Source organism: Bombina bombina, chromosome 4 (assembly GCF_027579735.1).
Source record: "Bombina bombina isolate aBomBom1 chromosome 4, aBomBom1.pri, whole genome shotgun sequence".
Taxonomy (NCBI): Eukaryota; Metazoa; Chordata; class Amphibia; order Anura; family Bombinatoridae; genus Bombina; species Bombina bombina.
Window position 1 is genome coordinate 307,210,529 of NC_069502.1, and position 24,414 is coordinate 307,234,942.

Below are 24,414 nucleotides of genomic sequence, written 5' to 3' on the forward strand. Positions count from 1 at the left end.
CAAGAAATACTTTTCAAACATTATTTAACCACTTCAACGCTTATGCTAACCCATTGTTGTCATGTGCATCGCGATCTGTATGCGTATAACACCCTGCGGTGGTCATAAAGGGGAATTGCTGTCCTGAAGCTGTTTTTGTGACCCCACATTTCAAATGCACCAAGGCCCCCAAAGTAAAATACTTTAAAAACACATTATATGGGCTTTTACTGGTGAGTGAATCTTTAGGGACACATTCAAAATTTTAAATGTTTATAGACTCTTCTATTTTTTATTACATCCCCAAAAGCCTGTATACCCTTGTATACAGTTTAGTAGGTGGTCACTAAACAACAGTAGTCTCCAGGCTGTTTTCAACATTATTTACTAAAATCATGTTTAATAATAGTATATTCTGCCTGCTTGAAGAAAAAAAAAAAAAATCTGTGTGGGTCAATCACTGCAACATTACAATAAAGTTTTTATTTTTAAGCATCAAAAAATTGGCTTAGCATTGTTGTGAAAGAGGCGTAGTAAAGAAGGGGTTAATTTTTCAGTGCATTTAGTTTATTTGTTTTTAGAATTAATGTTAACACATTTTCTTTCATGATTTCATATATGAGTTGATCACTGTATCAATGTATAATTAATATAGATCGATAGATAATAGATATATCATAGATAGACAGATAGGATTGCACACATACTGCACATGCCTATGTATAGATTGGATGCTATGCCCCCTCCCCCCCCCATACTTGATCCCTGGTGCCACTGAACTTGCTGCACCATTGGTAGTTCCCTGAAACTCTGGGTACCTTTCCTGTAGAAAGATCTTCAAAGCTCAAATATTTTGGAGGTAAAGAGGTTGCAACAGGTATAAGGTGATCTTGTGACATCAACTGCTCTTTTTTCAATAATGGAAGCCACGCAAAACCAACTATAAAAGCAAAAGACAGGAAAGAACAGCAGTAAACATTACACTAACTGCAGCACATGGGCACATTTACATATGAAAATCAATGAAGTAAAAATGGAACAACGCATGGGTAATAATGCATATCCGTTTCTATATGAAGTATACAAAACAGGAAATGGTTACAATATGCAATGTTTGGATGAAAACCTTCTAAAGGTACCTGGTGTTTCCAGAGCCTCTTTCTTTTTGGCATTAGCTTTTGCATTTATGTCACAGGTGACGTGATGAAATGAAAACAGAATGTGATGTTTCTCATGAAGCTGAGTGGGGAGCTCAATTTTCACCTGAAATGTAAAATATTACACCTCTCCTTAGACAAATCATTCTGCCTCCAAGAGATTTTCATTTCCATTTATATAATGAGACACCATAACTGTTATCAATGCCTGAAATGCATAATTCTCATGAATTTAAAGGGACACTTCATGTAAAAATTACACACTCTATAATTCATTAGGTATGATCAGTAATGCAAAAATTATTTGTATTATTTATACTATCCTCTTTCTAAGAACCCCTGTAGTGTTGTAAGATGACATTATAATGTTGTGTCTCAGATTACAGAAACTAGCTGCCAATTTAAGCACATTAATGTAGATCTAGAGACGTTGGGGTCAATTTATTATTACCCGAATTAGGCCAATTCACGCTGTTTCCGTGCGAGCCTTTAGGCTCACTGGAAACAGGAGTTAAGAAGCAGTGGTCTATAGACTTCTGCTCCTTAACTCATATGCCACCTCTGAGGCTGCGTACAGCAATCCGCCTGATCCTATACGATCGGGCTGATTGACACCCCCTGCTAGCGGCCGATTGGTCGCGTATCTAAAAGGGGCGGTATTGCGCAAGCAGTTCACTAGAACTGCTTGGGAAAAGCTGAATATGGACAGCGTATGCTGTCCGCATTCAGCGATGTCTGGCGTACATGATACACTACCTCATTTCATGTCCACCAGACTTTAATAAATTGAACCCCTTAACTTAACTTAATTTTTTTACATGGGAGAAACAGGAAGCTTTTATTTTTTATTTACTTAAGCTATAAAGTCATTATGCAAATAATTTAGCTATCTTTTTGTTTACAGGGCATATGTTGCTTAGATATAACAAGAATGGTTCCTAAACTGTTAAAGCCATATATTATTAATTATTCCAATACTAATCCATACTAATCAGTGTGATGTCTGTGCATGATGCTTTCTCCAGGCACAGTATTGCCATAGAAAAGATGGAAAGCAGAGCTGAATATTATGGATGGTAATGTTTGATGTAAATCACAAAAATTCACCCTGAAAGGAAAAATACAGAAGTGTGAATTTCTGTGGTAGCTGATGGGTTCCAGCCGCATCAGTAATGTTATGAAATGGAAAATGTATTACTTTAAATGGTCGACATTTTAGAATAGAAAACTGCCAAAAAAGCTGGCCATACATATGAAGGGTCTTTGTTGGAAAGTATTAAATTGGCAGCCAATTTACATCAACTCTCTGGCAGCTTAACTGGCCAACAACGTCATTACTGCTCCATATAGAATAATCAGAATTATACATAAATATATGCAGTCTATTCACTTGCACAGCAAGGCCAATTATTTGTAACATTAAAAAAATGTCATTAATAATGAAGATAGCCGATGGCAGATGACTCCAAGATAAACAATTTCCCTTAGAGGAACTTGTATAAAAGGTTCAGTAAGTATTGAAGTACTTAGGAGCCCATTTAAATAGGCTATTTTAGACAATGGCTTCTTTATTGTTTTACGTGAGATAAACTTGCTTGGGCTCTATAAATAAACATTATGTTTAAACATACATTGTGAAAAATAAGTAGAAATTAATCATAGTAATCTCACATTATGTTGCATGTCACTGGTCTATTCTCATAGTGAAAGTGTTAACATAAAGATAGATTTGAATTATTTATAGATAATAATTATACCTATACATTATACCTATACACCTATATATATATATATATATATGTATATATATATATGCCCCAAGTTAGTTTAAGATAAAAATCAACTACAAAAGTGAAAGATACACTCACCTCATCATAGAAATCTGGATTCTGTGAGTGATGAAGGATTGTGGTATATGCTGCTGATGTAAACAAAGGACCTCCAGGTTTCCCATATATACACTGTTAGGGAAATACGGTGTTAATTACGTAAAAAAGTTATGATCAGCTGTTCAAAGATTTCACATTTAAAATATTTATATTATTATCTTTTTTTGTGATGCACCAACACATTCTGCAGCACTTTACATGGGGTGCAATAAATAATGATAAATCAGGGAGAGCAGACTGGGACAAAAGCCTTATAGGGTGGTAGTTAGAGTCCTGTTCAGGTGTATTGGTAAAATGCTTTAGCCCATAAGAACATTGTATTATTGCTCCTTTGTGTCCCTTTAAGCAAGTATCACTAACTCTTGCATCCCATCACATTAAAGCTATTGATAAAGTCTGAAAACTGTTTTATGTGTAAGTTCTCCTAAATGATGTTTTCATGTTTAACCATCACAAAGGTGTTAAACATGAAGGTAAAGACAGACAATGCACTAATAAGCCAGTATAAACTTATAGTATATACTTGTACCCAATAATTGCCAGCCTTGTTCAACTCAGGAAGTGTATTGTCACTCTATAGCTTTGCATACATTAAAGGGACATAAAACCCAAAATATTTTTTTTTTCATGATACAGATAAAACATACAGTTTTAAACAGCTTTCCAATTTGCTTCTATTATCAAATTTTATTCATTTACTTGTTATCCTTTGTTGAAAAGCAGGATGGTAAGTTCAGGATTGTGCACGTGTCGGCGGTATTATATGGCAGCAGTTTTGCAACAATGTTATACATTAGCAAGAGCACTAGATGGCAGCACTATTTTCTGTCATGTAGCGCTTCAGGCATGTTCACCCTACCTATCTAGATATCTCTTCAACAAAGAATAACAAGAGAGCAAAGCAAATTTGAAAATAGAAGTAAAGTGGAAACGGTTTTAAAAATGTATTCTGTAGCTAAATCATGAAAGATAAAAAGAGTTCCATGTCCCTTTAAGCTGTTCATCACCTTAAAGGTTGCAAACTTAAAGGGACATAATACATGTATGCCAAATCTCTTAAATGTGATGCAACAGAACTGTAAAAAGCTGACAAGAAAATATCACCTGAACATCTCTATGTAAAAAAAAAATTCAGCTCATGCAACCTGTCCGGACATGAATGCACGTGGACAATTTCCCTGGCTGGGAGCCTTCTCCATCCACTGTCAGAATGATAAACAGGGCTCATAGTTCTGTTCAAGCAACATTGCAATAATAGAATCATAAAGCACATTAAAGAACATTTGTATTGCTCCTTTATATCCATATAAGAATATTGATAACTAGGTTTGGTCACTGCATATACTGGGGGCCCCTCAGAGGTAATGTTTCATTATTTTTCATATCCAAAACAAAATTACAAGGTAAATGCTGAATTAAAATAAACATTTATGATTCAGATAGAGCATGCAGTTTTACGACACTTTCCAATTTACTTCCATTATGAAATGTCGCACAGTTATTATATATACACACATTCTGGGGAACAAGATCCTACTGAGCATGTGCACAAGCTCACAGGGTATACATATACTAGTCTGTGATTGGCTGATGTCTGTCACATGATACATGGGGCTGGAAAACGGGAGAAAAATAAATTTGCCAGAAAAAAAATCAACTGCTTATTTGAAATTCAGAGTAAGAGTTATTGCATTGTCTTTATATTTTGCACTTCTTAATTTTGCAATTCTACTGCATTTAGTGGTCCTTTAAATTCTGAATTAATATCATTTTTGCAGATACCTTGCACGTTTGGTTCCCAGCTGCAAGGCATTTTACAATATATACTGTACCAAGTTACCAACATATTTAAGTCTTAATCCCACTGTTGTAAAGAACTTGCAAAATGATGATTTACAACACGCATTTTGCCCAGCACCAGCATAATCTTCAGTAAAAGCTTGCTGTGTAATTATTACTACATTTAAGCCTGACTCATGAGGCATTGCACGCATTTGTCCTGGGCTGAGTGGCACTTTTGTTACCTTTAGCGGTTGACTTCCTTCTTCATCTGAATTCTTAAATTCAATGCACACCATTATGTTCCTTGCCTGCAATAACATCAAAATAAGCGGCTTGAGATATAATTTGCTGTATTTGTTGAATAAGCACACAACCTGCAGCCATAGAAACAAAAATCTCTAATGCTAAATACTTTTTGTTGTAAGTGAGGCAGCTGGCACTTAAAGTCAGAAAACCCTATATACTTATTGTTCATTTTTCACTACCAAAAAAAGGTTAAGCTTGATTAACATTGACATACTGAAAATACTATTCATAATAGAGAGAAGACTACAATTATATTTGGTTCAGAGACTTGCTGCACAGGAAAATAGGTACAGTCAATGCATATAAGCTGTATTTAATCACTTTGGACCAGATTACGAATGGAGCTTTATGTTTGCACGCAAGAGATAAGGGGTTTATCCTGGGTGTTTGCGTTGTGTTACCGCTGGTATTTCGGGGTTGAGCGCAAGAATGATTACCGCATTCTCAAAGCTCTGGTTAATTGTTTTGCACAAAACACATTAAAAATACATTACACGGCACAGTTACACTCATAATAACACCATAATAATAATACAAATGATTTAAAAAAATGTTGCAAAGAAAAGTTATAAAGGATCAAAGATATGATCTCAGGTGTTAGAAAAAAAAAGGCAGACAAAGGTCTTTAACATTGAGATATATATACATACATGTCTAAAAATGTATATGTGTGTGTATATATATATATATATATATATATATATATGTATATATGTGTACATATGTATTTATATGTGTATAAATGCATTTACAGACACATATATACATATAAACACATAAATACATATGTATACATATATAGAAGTAGATTGGAGCCCTTTGTAGTTTAGTAGATGAAAACATGTAAAAACATATTCATGCAATATTCATATTTAATAAATTGTTATAGTGTATATTTACTGTAAATATTTTACATTTCAATGTTCTGCACATGGCAGAATATGTTCTATGCATTTTTAAATAGATATTCCTATACATATATATGTATATATCTATACCTATCATGTATTTATATATAGGTATAAATATATATTGCACCAAAAAAACATCATATATATATATATATATATATATATACAGTATATAAATATATATATATATATAAATATTTATTTAGGAATACATAGAACATATTCTTTTATGTGAAGAACATTGGAATGTAAAATATTCATATTTTCATGCCGGGTTAACGCACATGAGAATATGCTATCAGGTTTGTGCGCGAGTTGGATGTTAGTTTTTCCCCCACTTTTTTTGTTCCATTGACTCCTATGGGGGAATATGTGAACGTGCATGCGATATTCTAACTTTGGCTTTTAGTAGTCATTGGGTTAGTACACAAGCAAATACGGTTTACTTTCAACTCATAATACGAGCGCAACCCAATGAGCATAAAAAGCCAAACTTCTAGCACAGTTAACGCTCGAGCTGTAGCATTAATTAGCGCTACACTTGTAATCTGGCCCTATGTAGTAACACAGACCTCTCAGATTGCACATAATAATATTTTTTTTTTAAGTGTTCTTAATATATATATATATATATATATATATATATATATATATATATATATATATATAAAAATTAATAATTATACAAAAGTTGGTGAAAAAAATAAACATTTTTAAAAATACAAAAAACTAATCTTTTCTGTCAAATACCCCTTTAGGGTTTCATGTTCACTAATCACATTTTGAACTTGCAGGACATAAGTGTGTAGTCAATAATTTGAGCATAGATGTAGAAAGGTTGAGTCAGCTAATCGTACTTTGGTGCATTGGCTTACCTAACTGTTAGAAATATAATCAAAAGTCTCAGATACCTTGATTAGTAAAAAAAATATTTTTTTACATGCAATAAAATATACCTTTTAAACTTTATACTACGTTATTATAATATAATTATATATTATATTAACTTTATTATAAAATGTTTCATAACTTCCATTATCAATTTTTTGCTCTAATTTTGTACATCATCAGGCTTGTGAAGTCATCAGCTAAGGTAAAAAATTCTGGTTGACTTTAGAATGATTAACAGATTACCTTACTGATTACTTCACAAGCATAAACAGCCAGTGAATGACTCTAGAGTCATCTCATTTAAATATTTCGGCCTGTGGGCATACTTTAGGATGGCTTCTGATGACTAGTCTGGAGTCATCAAATACTTCAGAATGACTCCAGGAAGATCATCCTGTTTGACTAGAGCATCTAAGATATAAAGTGTTAGTCTTTCTCATTTAAAATGACATAAGAAATTGTTAAGCAATTCCAGTTTGTAATCACTTAGCTAAACCAAAAGCAAATCAGCACTTCTATATAATGATATATGAACATTTAGATCTGGTAAATTAATAAGGCATAAAAGTACAAAAGTGCTGGCTAGTTACTGTATCAAGAGTTAGGCACACTTACCTATGGGCTACATTATTACAAAGTATATTCCTACCAGAATCAAAACACACACATACTTATTTCTGCTGTAGTGACACTTCTTACCTTGTTAAAGCTTTTCTGACTGTCATATTTGAGGTGCTTGGGGTATATGTAAATTTGGTTCTTATAGGTTCTATAAGGCAGGACATATTTGGTTGATGCTTGAACAAATTCTTCCACTTCAAGTGTAATTGAGTGTTTCTCTAATTCACCAAACGGCTTCAGTGGTATTAGAGATGAGGTAAGACAGTCTAAAACATAGACAAATTATTGATGTAAGAGTCTTTGATGAGTAAAATGGTAAATATGTACAAATGTTCTAATATACCTGACTAGTGTATAATAAGCATTACAATTAATAAGAAGGGTGTTTAACTTTTAGCAGGTCAGCTTGACTGATGGTCATTACTATAATAAATTGACCCCCCCCCCTTCAATAGTACATAATGGTTTCTCTCACTGGAACTAGAAGGGGAGGAAGAAATTGGAGAGGGGATAAGAATGCAGAGATGTTAAGAAAACAGGGCACATAATTTGTTTTGTAACAAGCTGTGACTGGGGTTGCTAGTTGTCCACCACAAAAATACCAAACAATCTTCAATCTTTAGGTGACTGGTCATGGTAGTAGCTGGGGGTCACACAATGCTTCCTCCTAAAAAACCCACCCTTGATCCAACTATGTATATTTTTCACAATTTCACAATTGAGCAGTCATTTTACCCCACGGCTGCCAGTAATATACAAAACAATAATTTTACCACATCAGCTGCTGTTGTCAGAGTTAAACTTAAATAATTCAGATGCAATGTTAAACAAATTTTTAATTTATTTTTATTATCAAATTTGCTTTGTTCTCTTAGTATTCATTTTTGAAAGCTAAACCTAGGTAGGTTCAAACTGATTTCTAAACAGTTGAAAACCACCTCTTATCTCAGTGCATTTTGACAGTTGTTCACAGACAGTGCTAATTCATTTGTGTCATATAGATAACATTGTGCTCACTCTTGTGAAGTCAGCATTGATTGGCTAAACTGCTTGTCTGTCGAAGGCACTGATATAATCGGGCAGTCTGCAGAGGCGTAGATACAAGGTAATCACAGAGGTAAAAAGTATATTAATATAATCGTGTTGGTTATGCAAAACTGGTGAATGGGCTATAAAGGGATTATCTATCTTTTTAAACAATAAAAAAATTCAAGTAGACTGTCCTTTTAATTATGCAGTATTTTTGTTAAGATTTTACTGGACAGCCTGCTAAAGTAGTGGACTGTCTGGTTGAATACTGGACGCATGACAACCCTAGCTGTGACACCAATAGAATGTCCATAAAACTGTAGCGGTTGCACTCAGTCATCCTACATTTGTATATTTATATTTGAATTAGTTCTTACATATGACAAAATGCATTGTAGTTAAAGAGGGACATACTTCAATGGAAGATATGGCTAATAAAAATCAGAGAAACATTGTCATTATATAAAATAGACCTAGATTTTACACTATGAGGCTCATAAAAATACATTTACACTTTAGAGGGCTTATTTTACACTTTTCATTTTTGAATTTTGACAAGGAAATATAGTGTATGCTTAAGGGGATATGAAACCCACATTTTTTCTTTCATGGTTCAGATAGAGCACACAATTCTAAACAACTTTCTAATGTACACTTATTATAATCTTTTCTTCATTCTCTTAGTATCTTTTTTTAAAAAGCATAAATGTAAAGCTTAAGAGCCAGCCTAAACTTAGATACCTGCTTTTCAAATAAAGATACTAAGAGAATGAATTACAAAGTTTCTTAAACTTGCATGCTCTAACTGAATCATGAAAGAAAAAATGTGGGTTTCAAATCCCTTTAAACTGTCTCCAGATCCTTGCTCAGTATCTTGAGGAAGATTGAACAGCATTGACCAATCACATCATTTAAAGGGATACTCAAGTCAAAATTAAACATTAATGATTCAAATTGAGCATGCAACTTTAAACAACTTTCCAATTTATTTCCATTAACAAAATGTGCACAGTCTTTTTATATTTACACTTTTTGAGTTACTAGCTCCTACTGAGCATGTGCAGGAATTCAAAGAATATACATATATGCATTTGTGATTGGCTAATGGCTGTCACATGATTCGGAAGGATTGGACATAACTTTGTCAGAGAAAAATCTACTACTCATCTGAAATTCAGACATAGGGGCCGAATTATCAAAGTCTGTAGTGTATCATGTCCGCCAGACATCACTGAATGCCAACAGCATACGCTGTTGGCATTTAGCATTGCACAAGCAGTTCTAGTGAACTGCTTGTGTAATGCCGCCCCTGCAGATTCTCGGCCAATCGGCCGCTAGCAGGGGTTGTCACTCAATCCAATCGTTCCTGATCGGGCGGATTGATGTCCGCAGCCTCAGAGGCAGTGGACCAGTTGCTTCTTAACTGCTGCTTCTTAACGACTTCTTAAAGGGAAAGTCTAGTCAAAATTAAACTTTCATGATTCAGATAGGGCATGCGATTTTAAACAACTTTCCAATTGACTTTTATCATTAAATTTGCCTTGTACTCTTAGTGGTATTTTTGAAAAGCTAAACCTAGGAAGGCTCAAACCGATTTCTAAACCGTTGAAAACCGCCTCCTAGCTCAGAGCATTTTGAAAGTTTTTCACAGTTAGACAGTACTAGTGCATGTGTGTCATATAGATAACATTGTGCTCACTCCTGTGGAGTTATTTAGGAGTCATCACTGATTTGATAAACTGTATGTCTGTCAAAAGCACTGCGATAAGGGGGCAGTCTGCAGAGGCTTAGATACAAGCTAATCAAAGAGGTAAAACATATATTAATATAACAGTGCTGGTTATGCAAACCTGGGGGATCGGTAATAAATGTATTATCCTCTTTTTAAACAATAAAAATTCTGGTGTAGACTGTCCATTTAACTACGGCTTAACCACTGCTTCTTAACTGTTGTTTCCGGCGAGCCTAAAGGCTCAGGCGGAAACAGGGGGATCAGGGGCCATTTGTCCCTTGATAATTCGGCCCTTAAGTGCTATTTTTATCATGCATTTGTTGATTATGTAAATGTACTGGTCCTTTAATATGAATGTGAGAGAAACAGAGTGAAACAATAGACACAAGGCACACAAGACTGCATAGTAACATAAGGCCTACAACAAAAAAAAGAACAAAATCACTGAACAAAATCACTGAGTATTTAACAAAATTGTGTTACAATTTACATATGATTTAAAATAGAGACATTTGCCACTGACTGTGTTTGATATGTTAGACCAGTTTCCATGCATAGCCCTGTTTTATTTATGTTACTACTAAACTAGTTCAGTGCTTAGGTTCAAATTCCAAAGTTTATTATAAAATGATTTTCAGCTATGAATTACTATTATATACTATTCATTCATGTTGAAAGAATATATATAGTTTCATGGAAACATTAATAGATTTCATAAGTATATATATATATATATATATATATATATATATATATATATATATATATATATATATATATATATATATATACTGTATATAATATAGTCATAGGTGCCGCCATGTTAAAATCTAGCTTCCAATGCATTCCAGTGTTGACATGACTGCACATGTGCAACAACTCTCCTTCAGATACATGCAGTGTAACCTAGGTTAAAAAATTGTGACACCCATAATTTTATGGAGGTGCATGATATGTATTGTGTTTAATGTCCCTTTAAAAGCAAAATTATTTTCTTTTCTATTTTTTAAAATAGGATGAGGGCTAACTAGCAAAAGATATGTCACATGATTAACACGTAAAAACAAAACCATACCGACAAATATTAGTTATGAATGGCAGTCAGAAGCAATTTGCTACTCAGTTGCAAACAAATGTATGCATTAATCATGAAATTGAAAAATCTTACTCGGATGTTCCATAGGAACATTGTCTACTGATATTTCCAGGTTTCCAGGAATTGTTTGTATTTTGCTGATCCTTTCTGCCCTGCAAATAATCAATAATACAATGAATAAAAGCTAAAAAAAAGTTATACAGTAATACCATGTCATTTTGCTTTTAGAATAGGAAGCCAAAATAATTCAGTCTCTGTTTTATGATTGAGTCACAGTAAATGATTTTCATGTGCTGCATTATGTTTACAATATTTATATATGTATGTAGAAGGGCATCTTTATAGACTTGTTATCTAAGGGCTAGATCACTAGTGGAGCCCTATCGTCTTTTTCTAGATTTTTGCAGGAGTCGGAAATAGTGCGCATATTACAAAGGTGAAAGTAAACGCTTTCGCTCAAGCGCAATCACAATTTACGTAGGCAGGTTAGCGTGACTTGAAAGCTTGTGTAAAGGATAGGGAAGAAATTGTGCTAAACACAACATAAATACTCTTAGAAGTAAAGTTACACTCATATAAACAGTGTCTGATTTTTTATTTTTTTTAAATTATAAAAAAGTTATAAGGGCTCAAAGATATATGGTATAAGGTGTTTGACAAAAAAAAGGGTTGCAAAGGGCTTTAACATATATATATATACATACATAGACATGTCTAAATATGTGTACTTATGTATATATATATACTGTATATATATATATATATATATATATATTTGTATAGATGTGTGCGCATATGTATCTATCTATTTGTGATTTACTGAATATTTACTCTACATATTATTATTATTATTATTATTATTAATAAAAATGATTATACATACTGTAAAAACGAATATATATATTCTATGGATTATTTAGAATTTTTTACAGTATCTATAATGTTTCATTATTTTTTAATATTTTATATTTAATATTTCAATAACGCGCACTTAAGTTAGCAATTCTTCATGTGCTCTAACCAGAGGCGCAGAAAAAGCTTCCGTCTAGCGAAGTTTACGCTTGAGTGAAATCACTAAATAGCGCATCACTTGTAATCTGGCGCTAAATCAGGAAAATATAATAGTGTATTTAGTACCTTTAACATGTTTTTGTATATAGATATTATTTACATTAGCTTAGCATATTTAGAGATCTTTGTGTTCCCATGAGAATTGCTAATTTGGTATAGAGAAAACAGATGAAATCACTCCTGAAATACATACTTTAATACATTTTCTTCTCTAAACTCGTGTTTTGAAAAAATATTCTGTCACAGGCATATGAGATAAAGAACATCCGTAATGATACCTAATTTGATAATGAGTTAGTTACCCACTTTATGTAGAGAAACTTATATTTCTCAAGCTTTCTAAAATGTACTTTAAACCAAAAGTTGCTGGAATTAATGGAGGGATAATATGATATATTAAACAGTGCACTAAATTGCTTTGCAATCATTTCATGTGAGGGCTGAGGTAAAATCTGAAGTTTTTTTTTTAACATTATATTGTAATATATGAGTCTTCCTTTCAAATATAGAACTCTGCAAAGCCAGATAAACAGCTCTCATGTAAAAAAAACAGAATTTATGCTTACCTGATAAATTACTTTCTCCAACGGTGTGTCCGGTCCACGGCATCATCCTTACTTGTGGGATATTCTCTTCCCCAACAGGAAATGGCAAAGAGCCCAGCAAAGCTGGTCATATGATCCCTCCTAGGCTCCGCCTACCCCAGTCATTCGACCGACGTACAGGAGGAAATATGCATAGGAGAAACCATATGATACCGTGGTGACTGTAGTTAGAGAAAATAATTCATCAGACCTGATTAAAAAAAAACCCGGACACACCGTTGGAGAAAGTAATTTATCAGGTAAGCATAAATTCTGTTTTCTCCAACATAGGTGTGTCCGGTCCATGGCGTTATCCTTACTTGTGGGAACCAATACCAAAGCTTTAGGACACGGATGAAGGGAGGGAGCAAATCAGGTCACCTAAATGGAAGGCACCACGGCTTGCAAAACCTTTCTCCCAAAAATAGCCTCTGAAGAAGCAAAAGTATCAAATTTGTAAAATTTGGCAAAAGTGTGCAGTGAAGACCAAGTCGCTGCCTTACATATCTGGTCAACAGAAGCCTCGTTCTTGAAGGCCCATGTGGAAGCCACAGCCCTAGTGGAGTGAGCTGTGATTCTTTCAGGAGGCTGCCATCCGGCAGTCTCATAAGCCAAACGGATAATGCTTTTAAGCCAAAAAGAAAGAGAGGTAGAAGTTGCTTTTTGACCTCTCCTTTTACCAGAATAAACAACAAACAAAGAAGAAGTTTGTCTGAAATCTTTAGTGGCCTCTAAATAGAATTTTAGAGCACGGACTACGTCCAAATTGTGTAACAAACGTTCCTTCTTTGAAACTGGATTCGGGCACAAAGAAGGTACAACTATCTCCTGGTTAATATTCTTGTTGGAAACAACTTTCGGAAGAAAACCAGGCTTAGTACGCAAAACCACCTTATCTGCATGGAACACCAGATAGGGCGGAGAACACTGCAGAGCAGATAACTCAGAAACTCTTCTAGCAGAAGAAATTGCAACCAAAAACAAAACTTTCCAAGATAATAACTTAATATCTACGGAATGTAAGGGTTCAAACGGAACCCCTTGAAGAACTGAAAGAACTAGATTAAGACTCCAGGGAGGAGTCAAAGGTCTGTAAACAGGCTTGATTCTAACCAGAGCCTGAACAAACGCTTGAACGTCTGGCACAGCTGCCAGCCTTTTGTGAAGTAAAACAGATAACGCAGAAATCTGTCCCTTCAGAGAACTTGCAGATAATCCCTTCTCCAAACCTTCTTGTAGAAAGGATAAAATCCTAGGAATTTTCATCTTGTTCCATGGGAATCCTTTAGATTCACACCAACAGATATATTTTTTCCATATCTTATGGTAAATTTTTCTAGTTACAGGCTTTCTAGCCTGAATCAGAGTATCTATTACAGAATCTGAAAACCCACGCTTTGATAAAATCAAGCGTTCAATCTCCAAGCAGTCAGTTGGAGAGAAACCAGATTCGGATGTTCGAATGGACCTTGAACAAGAAGGTCCTGTCTCAAAGGTAGCTTCCATGGTGGAGCCGATGACATATTCACCAGGTCTGCATACCAAGTCCTGCGTGGCCATGCAGGAGCTATCAAGATCACCGAAGCCCTCTCCTGGTTGATCCTGGCTACCAGCCTGGGAATGAGAGGAAACGGTGGGAATACATAAGCTAGGTTGAAGGTCCAAGGTGCTACTAGTGCATCTACTAGAGTCGCCTTGGGATCCCTGGATCTGGACCCGTAACAAGGAACCTTGAAGTTCTGACGAGACGCCATCAGATCCATGTCTGGAATGCCCCATAATTGAGTTATTTGGGCAAAGATTTCCGGGTGGAGTTCCCACTCCCCCGGATGGAATGTCTGACGACTCAGAAAATCCGCTTCCCAATTTTCCACTCCTGGGATGTGGATTGCAGACAAGTGGCAGGAGTGATCCTCCGCCCATTGAATTATCTTGGTCACTTCCTCCATCGCCAGGGAACTCCTTGTTCCCCCCTGATGGTTGATATATGCAACTGTCGTCATGTTGTCTGATTGAAACCTTATGAATTTGGCCCTTGCTAGATGAGGCCAAGCTTTGAGAGCATTGAATATTGCTCTCAGTTCCAGAATGTTTATCGGGAGAAGAAATTCTTCCCGAGACCATAGACCCTGAGCTTTCAGGGGTTCCCAGACCGCGCCCCAGCCCACCAGACTGGCGTCGGTCGTGACAATGACCCACTCTGGTCTGCGGAAGCTCATTCCCTGTGACAGATTGTCCAGGATTAGCCACCAACGGAGTGAATCTCTGGTCCTTTGATCTACTTGAATCGTCGGAGACAAGTCTGTATAATCCCCATTCCACTGTCTGAGCATGCACAGTTGTAATGGTCTTAGATGAATTCGTGCAAAAGGAACTATGTCCATTGCTGCAACCATCAATCCTATTACTTCCATGCACTGCGCTATGGAAGGACGAAGAACAGAATGAAGAACTTGACAAGAGCTTAGAAGTTTTGATTTTCTGACCTCTGTCAGAAAAATCCTCATTTCTAAGGAGTCTATTATTGTTCCCAAGAAGGGAACTCTTGTTGACGGGGAAAGAGAACTTTTTTCTATGTTCACTTTCCATCCGTGAGATCTGAGAAAGGCTAGGACGATGTCCGTATGAGCCTTTGCTTTTGACAGAGACGACGCTTGAATCAGGATGTCGTCCAAGTACGGTACTACTGCAATGCCCCTTGGTCTTAGAACCGCTAGAAGGGACCCTAGTACCTTTGTGAAAATTCTCGGAGCAGTGGCTAATCCGAATGGAAGTGCCACAAACTGGTAATGCTTGTCCAGAAAAGCGAACCTTAGGAACTGATGATGTTCCTTGTGGATAGGAATATGTAGGTACGCATCCTTTAAATCCACCGTGGTCATAAATTGACCTTCCTGGATGGTAGGAAGGATCGTTCGAATGGTTTCCATTTTGAACGATGGAACCCTGAGAAATTTGTTTAGGATCTTGAGATCTAGAATTGGTCTGAATGTTCCCTCTTTTTTGGGAACTATGAACAGGTTGGAGTAAAACCCCATCCCTTGTTCTCTTATTGGAACTGGATGAATTACTATCATCTTTAACAGGTCTTCTACACAATGTAAGAATGCCTGTCTTTTTATTTGGTTTGAAGATAATTGAGACCTGTGGAACCTTCCCCTTGGGGGTAGTTCCTTGAATTCCAGGAGATAACCTTGAGAAACTATTTCTAGTGCCCAAGGATCCTGAACATCTCTTGCCCAGGCCTGAACAAAGAGAGAAAGTCTGCCCCCCACCAGATCCGGTCCCGGATCGGGGGCCATCCCTTCATGCTGTTTTGGTAGCAGTGGCAGGCTTCTTGGCCTGCTTACCCTTGTTCCAGCCTTGCATCGGTCTCCAGGCTGGTTTGGGTTGAGAAGTATTACCCTCTTGCTTAGAGGATGTAGAAGTAGAGGCTGGTCCGTTTCTGCGAAAGGGACGAAAATTAGGCTTATTTCTAGCCTTAAAAGACCTATCCTGAGGAAGGGCGTGGCCCTTTCCTCCGGTGATGTCTGAAATAATCTCTTTCAAATCAGGACCAAACAGTGTTTTGCCCTTGAAAGGGATGTTAAGCAATTTTGTCTTGGAAGACACATCCGCTGACCAAGACTTTAGCCAGAGCGCTCTGCGCGCCACGATAGCAAACCCTGAATTTTTCGCAGCTAATCTCGCTAATTGCAAAGCGGCATCTAGAATAAAAGAGTTAGCCAATTTAAGTGCATGAACTCTGTCCACAACCTCCTCATACGAAGATTCTTTATTGAGCGACTTTTCTAGTTCTTCGAACCAGAAACACGCTGCCGTAGTGACAGGAACAATGCATGAAATTGGTTGAAGAAGGTAACCTTGCTGAACAAACATTTTTTTAAGCAAACCCTCTAATTTTTTTATCCATAGGATCTTTAAAAGCACAACTATCTTCTATGGGAATAGTAGTGCGTTTGTTTAGAGTAGAGACCGCCCCCTCGACCTTAGGGACTGTCTGCCATAAGTCCTTTCTGGGGTCGACTATAGGAAATAATTTCTTAAATATAGGGGGAGGAACAAAAGGTATGCCGGGCCTTTCCCATTCCTTGTTTACTATGTCCGCCACCCGCTTGGGTATAGGAAAAACATCGGGGGGCACCGGAACCTCTAGGAACTTGTCCATCTTACATAATTTCTCAGGAATGACCAAATTGTCACAATCATCCAGAGTAGATAATACCTCCTTAAGCAGTGCGCGGAGATGTTCTAATTTAAATTTAAATGTTACAACATCAGGTTCAGCTTGTTGAGAAATTTTTCCTGAATCTGAAATTTCTCCCTCAGACAAAACCTCCCTCCTGGCCCCTTCAGATTGGTGTGAGGGTATGTCAGAAACGTTATCATAAGCGTCCTCTTGCTCTTCAGTGTTTAAAACAGAGCAATCGCGCTTTCTTTGATAAGTAGGCATTTTAGATAAAATATTTGCAATAGAATTATCCATAACAGCCGTTAATTGTTGCATAGTAATAAGTATTGGCGCACTAGATGTACTAGGGGCCTCTTGTGTGGGCAAAACTGGTGTAGACACAGAAGGGGGTGATGCAGTACCATGCTTACTCCCCTCATCTGAAGAATCATCTTGGGCACTATTATTATCTGTGGCATCATTGTCCCTACTTTGTTTGGACACCATGTCACAATTATCACATATATTTAAATGGGGAGACACATTGGCTTTCATACATATAGAACATCGTTTATCTGATGGTTCAGACATGTTAAACAGGCTTAAACTTGTCAACAAAGCACAAAAAATGTTTTAAAATAAAACCGTTACTGTCACTTTAAATTTTAAACAGAACACACTTTATTACTGAATATGCGAAAAAGCATGAAGCAATTGTTCAAAATTCACCAAAATTTCACCACAGTGTCTGAAAGCTTTAACCCTTAAAATAACGGAACCGGAGCCGTTTTTACATTTAACCCCTATACAGTCCCAGGAATCTGCTTTGCTGAGACCCAACCAAGCCCAGAGGGGAATACAATACCAAATGACGCCTTCTATAAGCTTTTTCAGTGGATCTTAGCTCCTCACACATGCATCTGCATGCCTTGCCTTCCAAAAACAACTGCGCATTAGTGGCGCGAAAATGAGGCTCTGCCTATGACTAGAGAAGGCCCCCATCTGAAAAAGGTGTCCATACAGTGCCTGCCGTTTTTTAACAACAATCCCCAAGATTATAATAACTATAAAGAGCTATAATCTGTCAAATATGCTTAGCAAAGTAATCGTTTTAGCCCAGAAAAATATCTACCAGTTTTTTAAGCCCTTATAAAGCCTTTTATTCTTTTACTTAATCTAAGAAAATGGCTTACCGGTCCCCATAGGGAAAATGACAGCCTTCCAGCATTACAAAGTCTTGTTAGAAATGTGGCCAGTCATACCTCAGGCAGAAAAGTCTGCCAACTGCTTCCCCCAACTGAAGTTACTTCATCTCAACAGTCCTGTGTGGAAACAGCAATCGATTTTAGTAACGTTTGCTAAAATCATCTTCCTCTTACAAACAGAAATCTTCTTCTCTTTTCTGTTTCAGAGTAAATAGTACATACCAGCACTATTTTAAAATAACAAACACTTGATTGAAGAATAAAAACTACATTTAAACACCAAAAAACTCTTAGCCATCTCCGTGGAGATGTTGCCTGTGCAACGGCAAAGAGAATGACTGGGGTAGGCGGAGCCTAGGAGGGATCATATGACCAGCTTTGCTGGGCTCTTTGCCATTTCCTGTTGGGGAAGAGAATATCCCACAAGTAAGGATGACGCCGTGGACCGGACACACCTATGTTGGAGAAAATGCCTTAAAAAAAAAAATCAAGGGACTTCAAAGTACAGACAAAACTTATCAGATAATCTCACCAGAGAGGAGAGCTTTAAATCATTAGGCCCTAAGAGCCAGATTACAAGTGGAGCGCAAGCTATATCTGGTTGTCGCGTTTGCGCGCAAATTAAATTACGCTCGAATTACAACTTAAAAGTAAATGCAGGTGTTTGCGCTCATCGGGCTTACAGCTGTTATTACAAGTTGAAAGTAAAAACGATCGCTTTAGATCAATCGCAATTTATGGTAGAGTGATTACTGCGACATCAGAGCTAAAAGTACATTAAAAGTACAGTTACACTCATAATAACACCATCTAATAAAAGTTATTCATAGAAAATATTGCACACAATTGTTATAAAGGATCAAATATTTGATATCTCAGGTAATAGAAAAAAAGGCAGACAAAGGGCTTTAACATACTGTAGATAAACATACATGCACACATCTAATGATGTATATGTGTGTGTGCATATTTCTTCATGGCATAGATTCAACAAAGTGTTGGAAACATTCCTCAGATTTTTTTGTCGATATTGACAGGATAGCATCTCGCAGTTGCAGATTTGTCAGCTGCACACCCATGATGCAAATTTCCCATTCCACCACATCCCAAAGGTGCTCTATTGGATTAAGATCTGGTAACTGTGGAGGCCATTGGAGTACAGTGAAACCAGTTTGAGATGATTTGAGCTTTGTGACATGGTGCATTATCCTGCTGGAAGTAACCATCAGAAGATGGGTACACTGTAGTCATAAAGGGATGGACATGGTCAGCAACAATACTCAGGTAGGCCGTGGCGTTTAAATGATTCTCAATTGTTACTAAGGGGCCCAAAGTGTGCCAAGAAAATATCCCCCACACCATTACACCACCACCACTAGCCTAAACCGTTGATACAAGGCATGTTGTTTATGCCAAATTCTGACCCTACCATCTGAATGTCACAGCTGAAATCGAGACTCATCAGACCAGGCAACGTTTTTTCCAATCTTCTATTGTCCAATTTTGGTGAGTCTGTGAGAATTGTAGCCTCAATATCCTGTTCTTAGCTGACAGGAGTGGCACCCAGTGTGGTCCTCTGCTGCTGTAGCCCATCTACCTCAAGGTTCGATGTGTTGTGCCTTCAGAGATGGTATTCTGCATACCTTGGTTGTAACGAGTGGTTATTTGAGTTACTGTTGCATTTCTATCATCTCGAACCACTCTACCCATTCTCCTCTGACCTCTGACATCAACAAGGCATTTTCGTCCACACAACTGCCACTCAATGGATATTTTATCTTTTTCTGACCATTCTCTGTAAACCCTAGAGATGGTTGTGCATGAAAATCCCTGTAGATCAGCAGTTTTTGAAATACTCAGACCAGCCCATCTGGCAGCAACAACCATGCCACGTTAAAAGTCACTTAAATCCCCTTTCTTCCCCATTCTGATGCTTGGTTTGAACTTCAGCAAGTTGTCTTCATCACGTCTAAATGCCTAAATGCATTGAATTGCTGCCATGTGATTGACTGATTAGCAATTTGTGTTACCAAGCATTTGAACAGGTGTACCTAATAAAGTGGCCGGTGAGTGTATATATATATATATATATATATATATATATATATATATATATATAGAGAGAGAGAGAGAGAGAGAGAGATGTGCAGTGATGCCCTTTGCTGTCAAGTAGATGAAAACATGAAAAAGTATATTAATGCAATATTCATATTTAATAAGGTGTTATACTGTGTATTTACTGTAAATATTTCACATACAAAGGTTCTGCACATAGGGTAAGATGTTCTATGTATTTATAAATAGATATCCCTATATATAATCATATAGATATATAGGTATAGATATATATTGCACCAAATACCATTAGATATATGTAGAAATATGTATTTAAGAATAAATAGAACATAATCATCTATGTGAAGATCATTGGAATGTGAAATATTCATATATATATATATATATATATATATATATATATATATATATATATGTCGGGTTAGTGCATTTAAGAATATGCGTTCGGGTTAGCCTGAGAGTGGGGTGTTAGTTTTTTTCCACTTTTTTGCTCCATTGACTTCTTTGGGGCAATAGGTTATCACACACACGCAATATTCTAACTTTGGCTATTTGCATGCATCGGATTAGTGCACGAGCAATCATTTTTTTACTTTCAACTTGTAATTCGAGCACAACCTGAAGCGTGCAAAAAGTTTTGTTCTAGCACAGTTAGAGCGGGAGCGAAATCAATAAATATCGCTCCACTCTGGCCCTATGTGTTCTATGAAAATATTAATACATTTTCATACAATGCATTAGGTGCATTTTCTAACACAAATGTGATTTAAAACACACAGTAGTACATCTGCAGTATAACTTAAAGGGTCAGTAAAGTCAAAATTAAAGTTAAATGGATTGGATAGAGCATGCAGTTTTAAACAACTTTCCAGTTCTCTTCCATTATCAAATGTGCTTATTTATCTTGGTATCCTTTGTTAAAGAATAATCCTAGGTGAGCTCAGGAGCGCGTACATATCTTTAGTCATTTGGCAGCAGTGTTGGCAACAGTGTTAGCAGTTAGTGATGTCGTGAATAGTTCGCCGGCGAATAGTTCCCGGCGAACATAGCTTGTTCGCGTTCGCCGCGGCGAGCGAACATATGCGATGTTCGATCTGCCCCCTATTCGTCATCATTGAGTAAACTTTGACCCTGTATCTCACAGTCTGCAGACACATTTCAGCCAATCAGCAGCAGACACTCCCTCCCAGACCCTCCCAGCTCCTGGACAGCAGCCATTTTAGATTCATTCTGATCCTGCATTCTTAGTGAGAGGAGGGATAGTGTAGCTGCTGCTGATTTTATAGGGAAATTGATAGCTAGGCTAGTGTATTCAGTGTCCACTACAGTCCTGAAGGACTCATCTGATCTCTGCTGTAAGGACAGCACCCCAAAAAGCCCTTTTTAGGGATATAACATCTTTTTTTTTTTTTTTTGCCTGTGTAATTTTGACTGTGAAACATCAGTCTGCTAGTGTAATCTAATTGCAGTTGCCTGCCTGCCAGCGTGTGTGCCAGGCCCACTTGCCAACTAGTGCCACCACTCATATCTGTTGTAACAGTAGTGTAAATTAAAAAAAAAACACTTTTTTGACTGTGAAACATCAGTCTGCTAGTGTAATCTAATTGCAGTTCCCTGCCTGCCAGCGTGTGTGCCAGGCCCACTTGCTAAGTGCCACCACTCATATCTGCTGTAACAGTAGTGTAAATTTTGTAAAAAAAAACTTTTTTGACTGTGAAACATCAGTCTGCTAGTGTAATCTATAAGCAGTTGCCTGCCTGCCAGCGTGTGTGCCAGGCCCACTTGCCAACTAGTGCCACCACTCATATCTGTTGTAACGGTAGTGTAAATTTAAAAAAAAAAAAATTTGACTGTGAAACATCAGTCTGCTAGTGTAATCTAATTGCAGTTGCCTGTCTGCCAGCGTGTGTGCCAGGCCCACTTGCCAACTAGTGCCACCACTTATATCTGTTGTAACGGTAGTGTAAATTTAAAAAAAAAAAAATTTGACTGTGAAACATCAGTCTGCTAGTGTAATCTAATTGCAGTTGCCTGCCTGCCAGCGTGTGTGCCAGGCCCACTTGCCAACTAGTGCCACCACTCATATCTGTTGTAACAGTAGTGTAAATTTAAAAAAAAAACAACTTTTTTGACTGTGAAACATCAGTCTGCTAGTGTAATCTAATAGCAGTTGCCTGCCTGCCAGCGTGTGTGCCAGGCCCACTTGCCAACTAGTGCCACCACTCATATCTATTGTAACAGTAGTATAAATTTAAAAAAAAACAACTTTTTGACTGTGAAACATCAGTCTGCTAGTGTAATCTAATAGCAGTTGCCTGCCTGCCAGCGTGTGTGCCAGGCCCACTTGCCAACTAGTGCCACCACTCATATCTGTTGTAACAGTAGTTTGGGGAGTTTGCGGTTGTGCAAATGGACTGTTTGCGGTTGTTTGCGGTGCGTTAAACGGGGAGTTTGGTCTGTCACTGTCAAGCGGGCGTAACCCTTACACTACCTGAACGATACAACATCATACCTGATGTTTTAAAGCACGTTATTCCAAACAATTTAGGAATTTTAGGTGATTTATGCCCTTTATGGATTAAAAACAGACTCTGCATCAACTATGTAATTTTCCATGGGAGTTTTGCCATGGATCCCCCTCCAGCATACCACAGTCCAGGTGTTAGTCCCCTTGAAACAACTTTTCCATCACTTTTGTGGCCAGAAAGAGTCCCTGTGGGTTTTAAAATTCGCCTGCCTATTGAAGTCAATGGCGGTTCGCCCGGTTCGCCCGTTTGCGAACTTTTGTGGAAGTTTGTGTTCGCTGTTCGCGAACGCAAAATTTTTGGTTCGCGACATCACTATTAGCAATGTTATAGTTGTAAATACTTCTGCCATAGATTGTTAAAGACACATGCATGCTCCTAAGGTTTATAGCAATGCTGTACATAGTAGCAAACACTGCTGCCAGATTGTTAATGACACAAGCACACTCCTAAGCTCCTATTAGCCTATCTAGGTATACTCTTCAACAAAGAATAGCAAGAAAACAAAACACAATATATAATGTCAGTAAATTGGAAAGTTGTTTGAAACTGCATGTTCAATCTGAATTCAGAACATTTAATTTAGACTTTACTGTCCCTTTAAAATAATTATTGAGATACACGTTTCCAAAACATTTCTGCTAAAAGTTATCTTTACTAAAGAAAAATCTAGACTATGTGAAGCATCACCAGCATACAGTTTGAATGCCAGCAGTGGCAACTCACATGGCACTGGCACAGCAAATAAAAAGTATCGGCAGTAGGTTGCATGTACATACAATGTATTCACTTTGTAACAAATAACTTTGACGCATAACACAACTAAATTGTTTTTTTTGTTTGTTTTTACTAAATTGTATTTCAAATAGCACTTATGTCCCTTTAGTTGTACTAACTAGCACAAAATAATAAGTGATTGCTCTAATGGCTTAATATGCTAACGTCATAATCAGTGTGATCAGTTGTGTTACTGGCTCTGTCAAACACTCTATCCTATGTTATAATTCTATCCATGCAGTTGGGTCATCTTCTCCACAAAAATGAAGCAAAGTGTGTTGGAGATACTATGTACCAAATTAGTATACTAAAACTGATAGCAAAATAATGTTTTTTTATAAGAAATGACCAATGAATTTTATGAAAAATAAAGCAAAATTCACATGCAATACACATTCAAAATGTGTTTGTTTTTACTTCGCCCACTTTTTAGCTGTAAAAAATCCTCTAAAATTGTGCTTGTCCCTTTAAAGTTCTATTCAGATAGATAATACAATTTTAAAAAACCTTCCAATTTACTTCTATTAACAAATTTTCTTCGTTCTCAGGTTATCCTTTGTTCAATAGAACTCTATACAACTAGCGTGCACATGTCTGGAGCACTACATGACA

At 36.8% G+C, this 24,414-nt stretch overlaps 1 protein-coding gene across 1 annotated transcript in view; it reads right to left on the bottom strand.

Moving 5' to 3' along the window:
• DOCK10 (dedicator of cytokinesis 10) overlaps positions 1 to 24,414 on the bottom strand; it is a 618,846-nt gene that overhangs the window by 300,692 nt on the left and 293,740 nt on the right. The window contains 6 exon segments of the mRNA XM_053710021.1: positions 798 to 919; positions 1,119 to 1,242; positions 3,005 to 3,097; positions 5,050 to 5,115; positions 7,615 to 7,802; positions 11,466 to 11,545. Coding sequence (XP_053565996.1) covers positions 798 to 919; positions 1,119 to 1,242; positions 3,005 to 3,097; positions 5,050 to 5,115; positions 7,615 to 7,802; positions 11,466 to 11,545 — 673 coding nt within the window.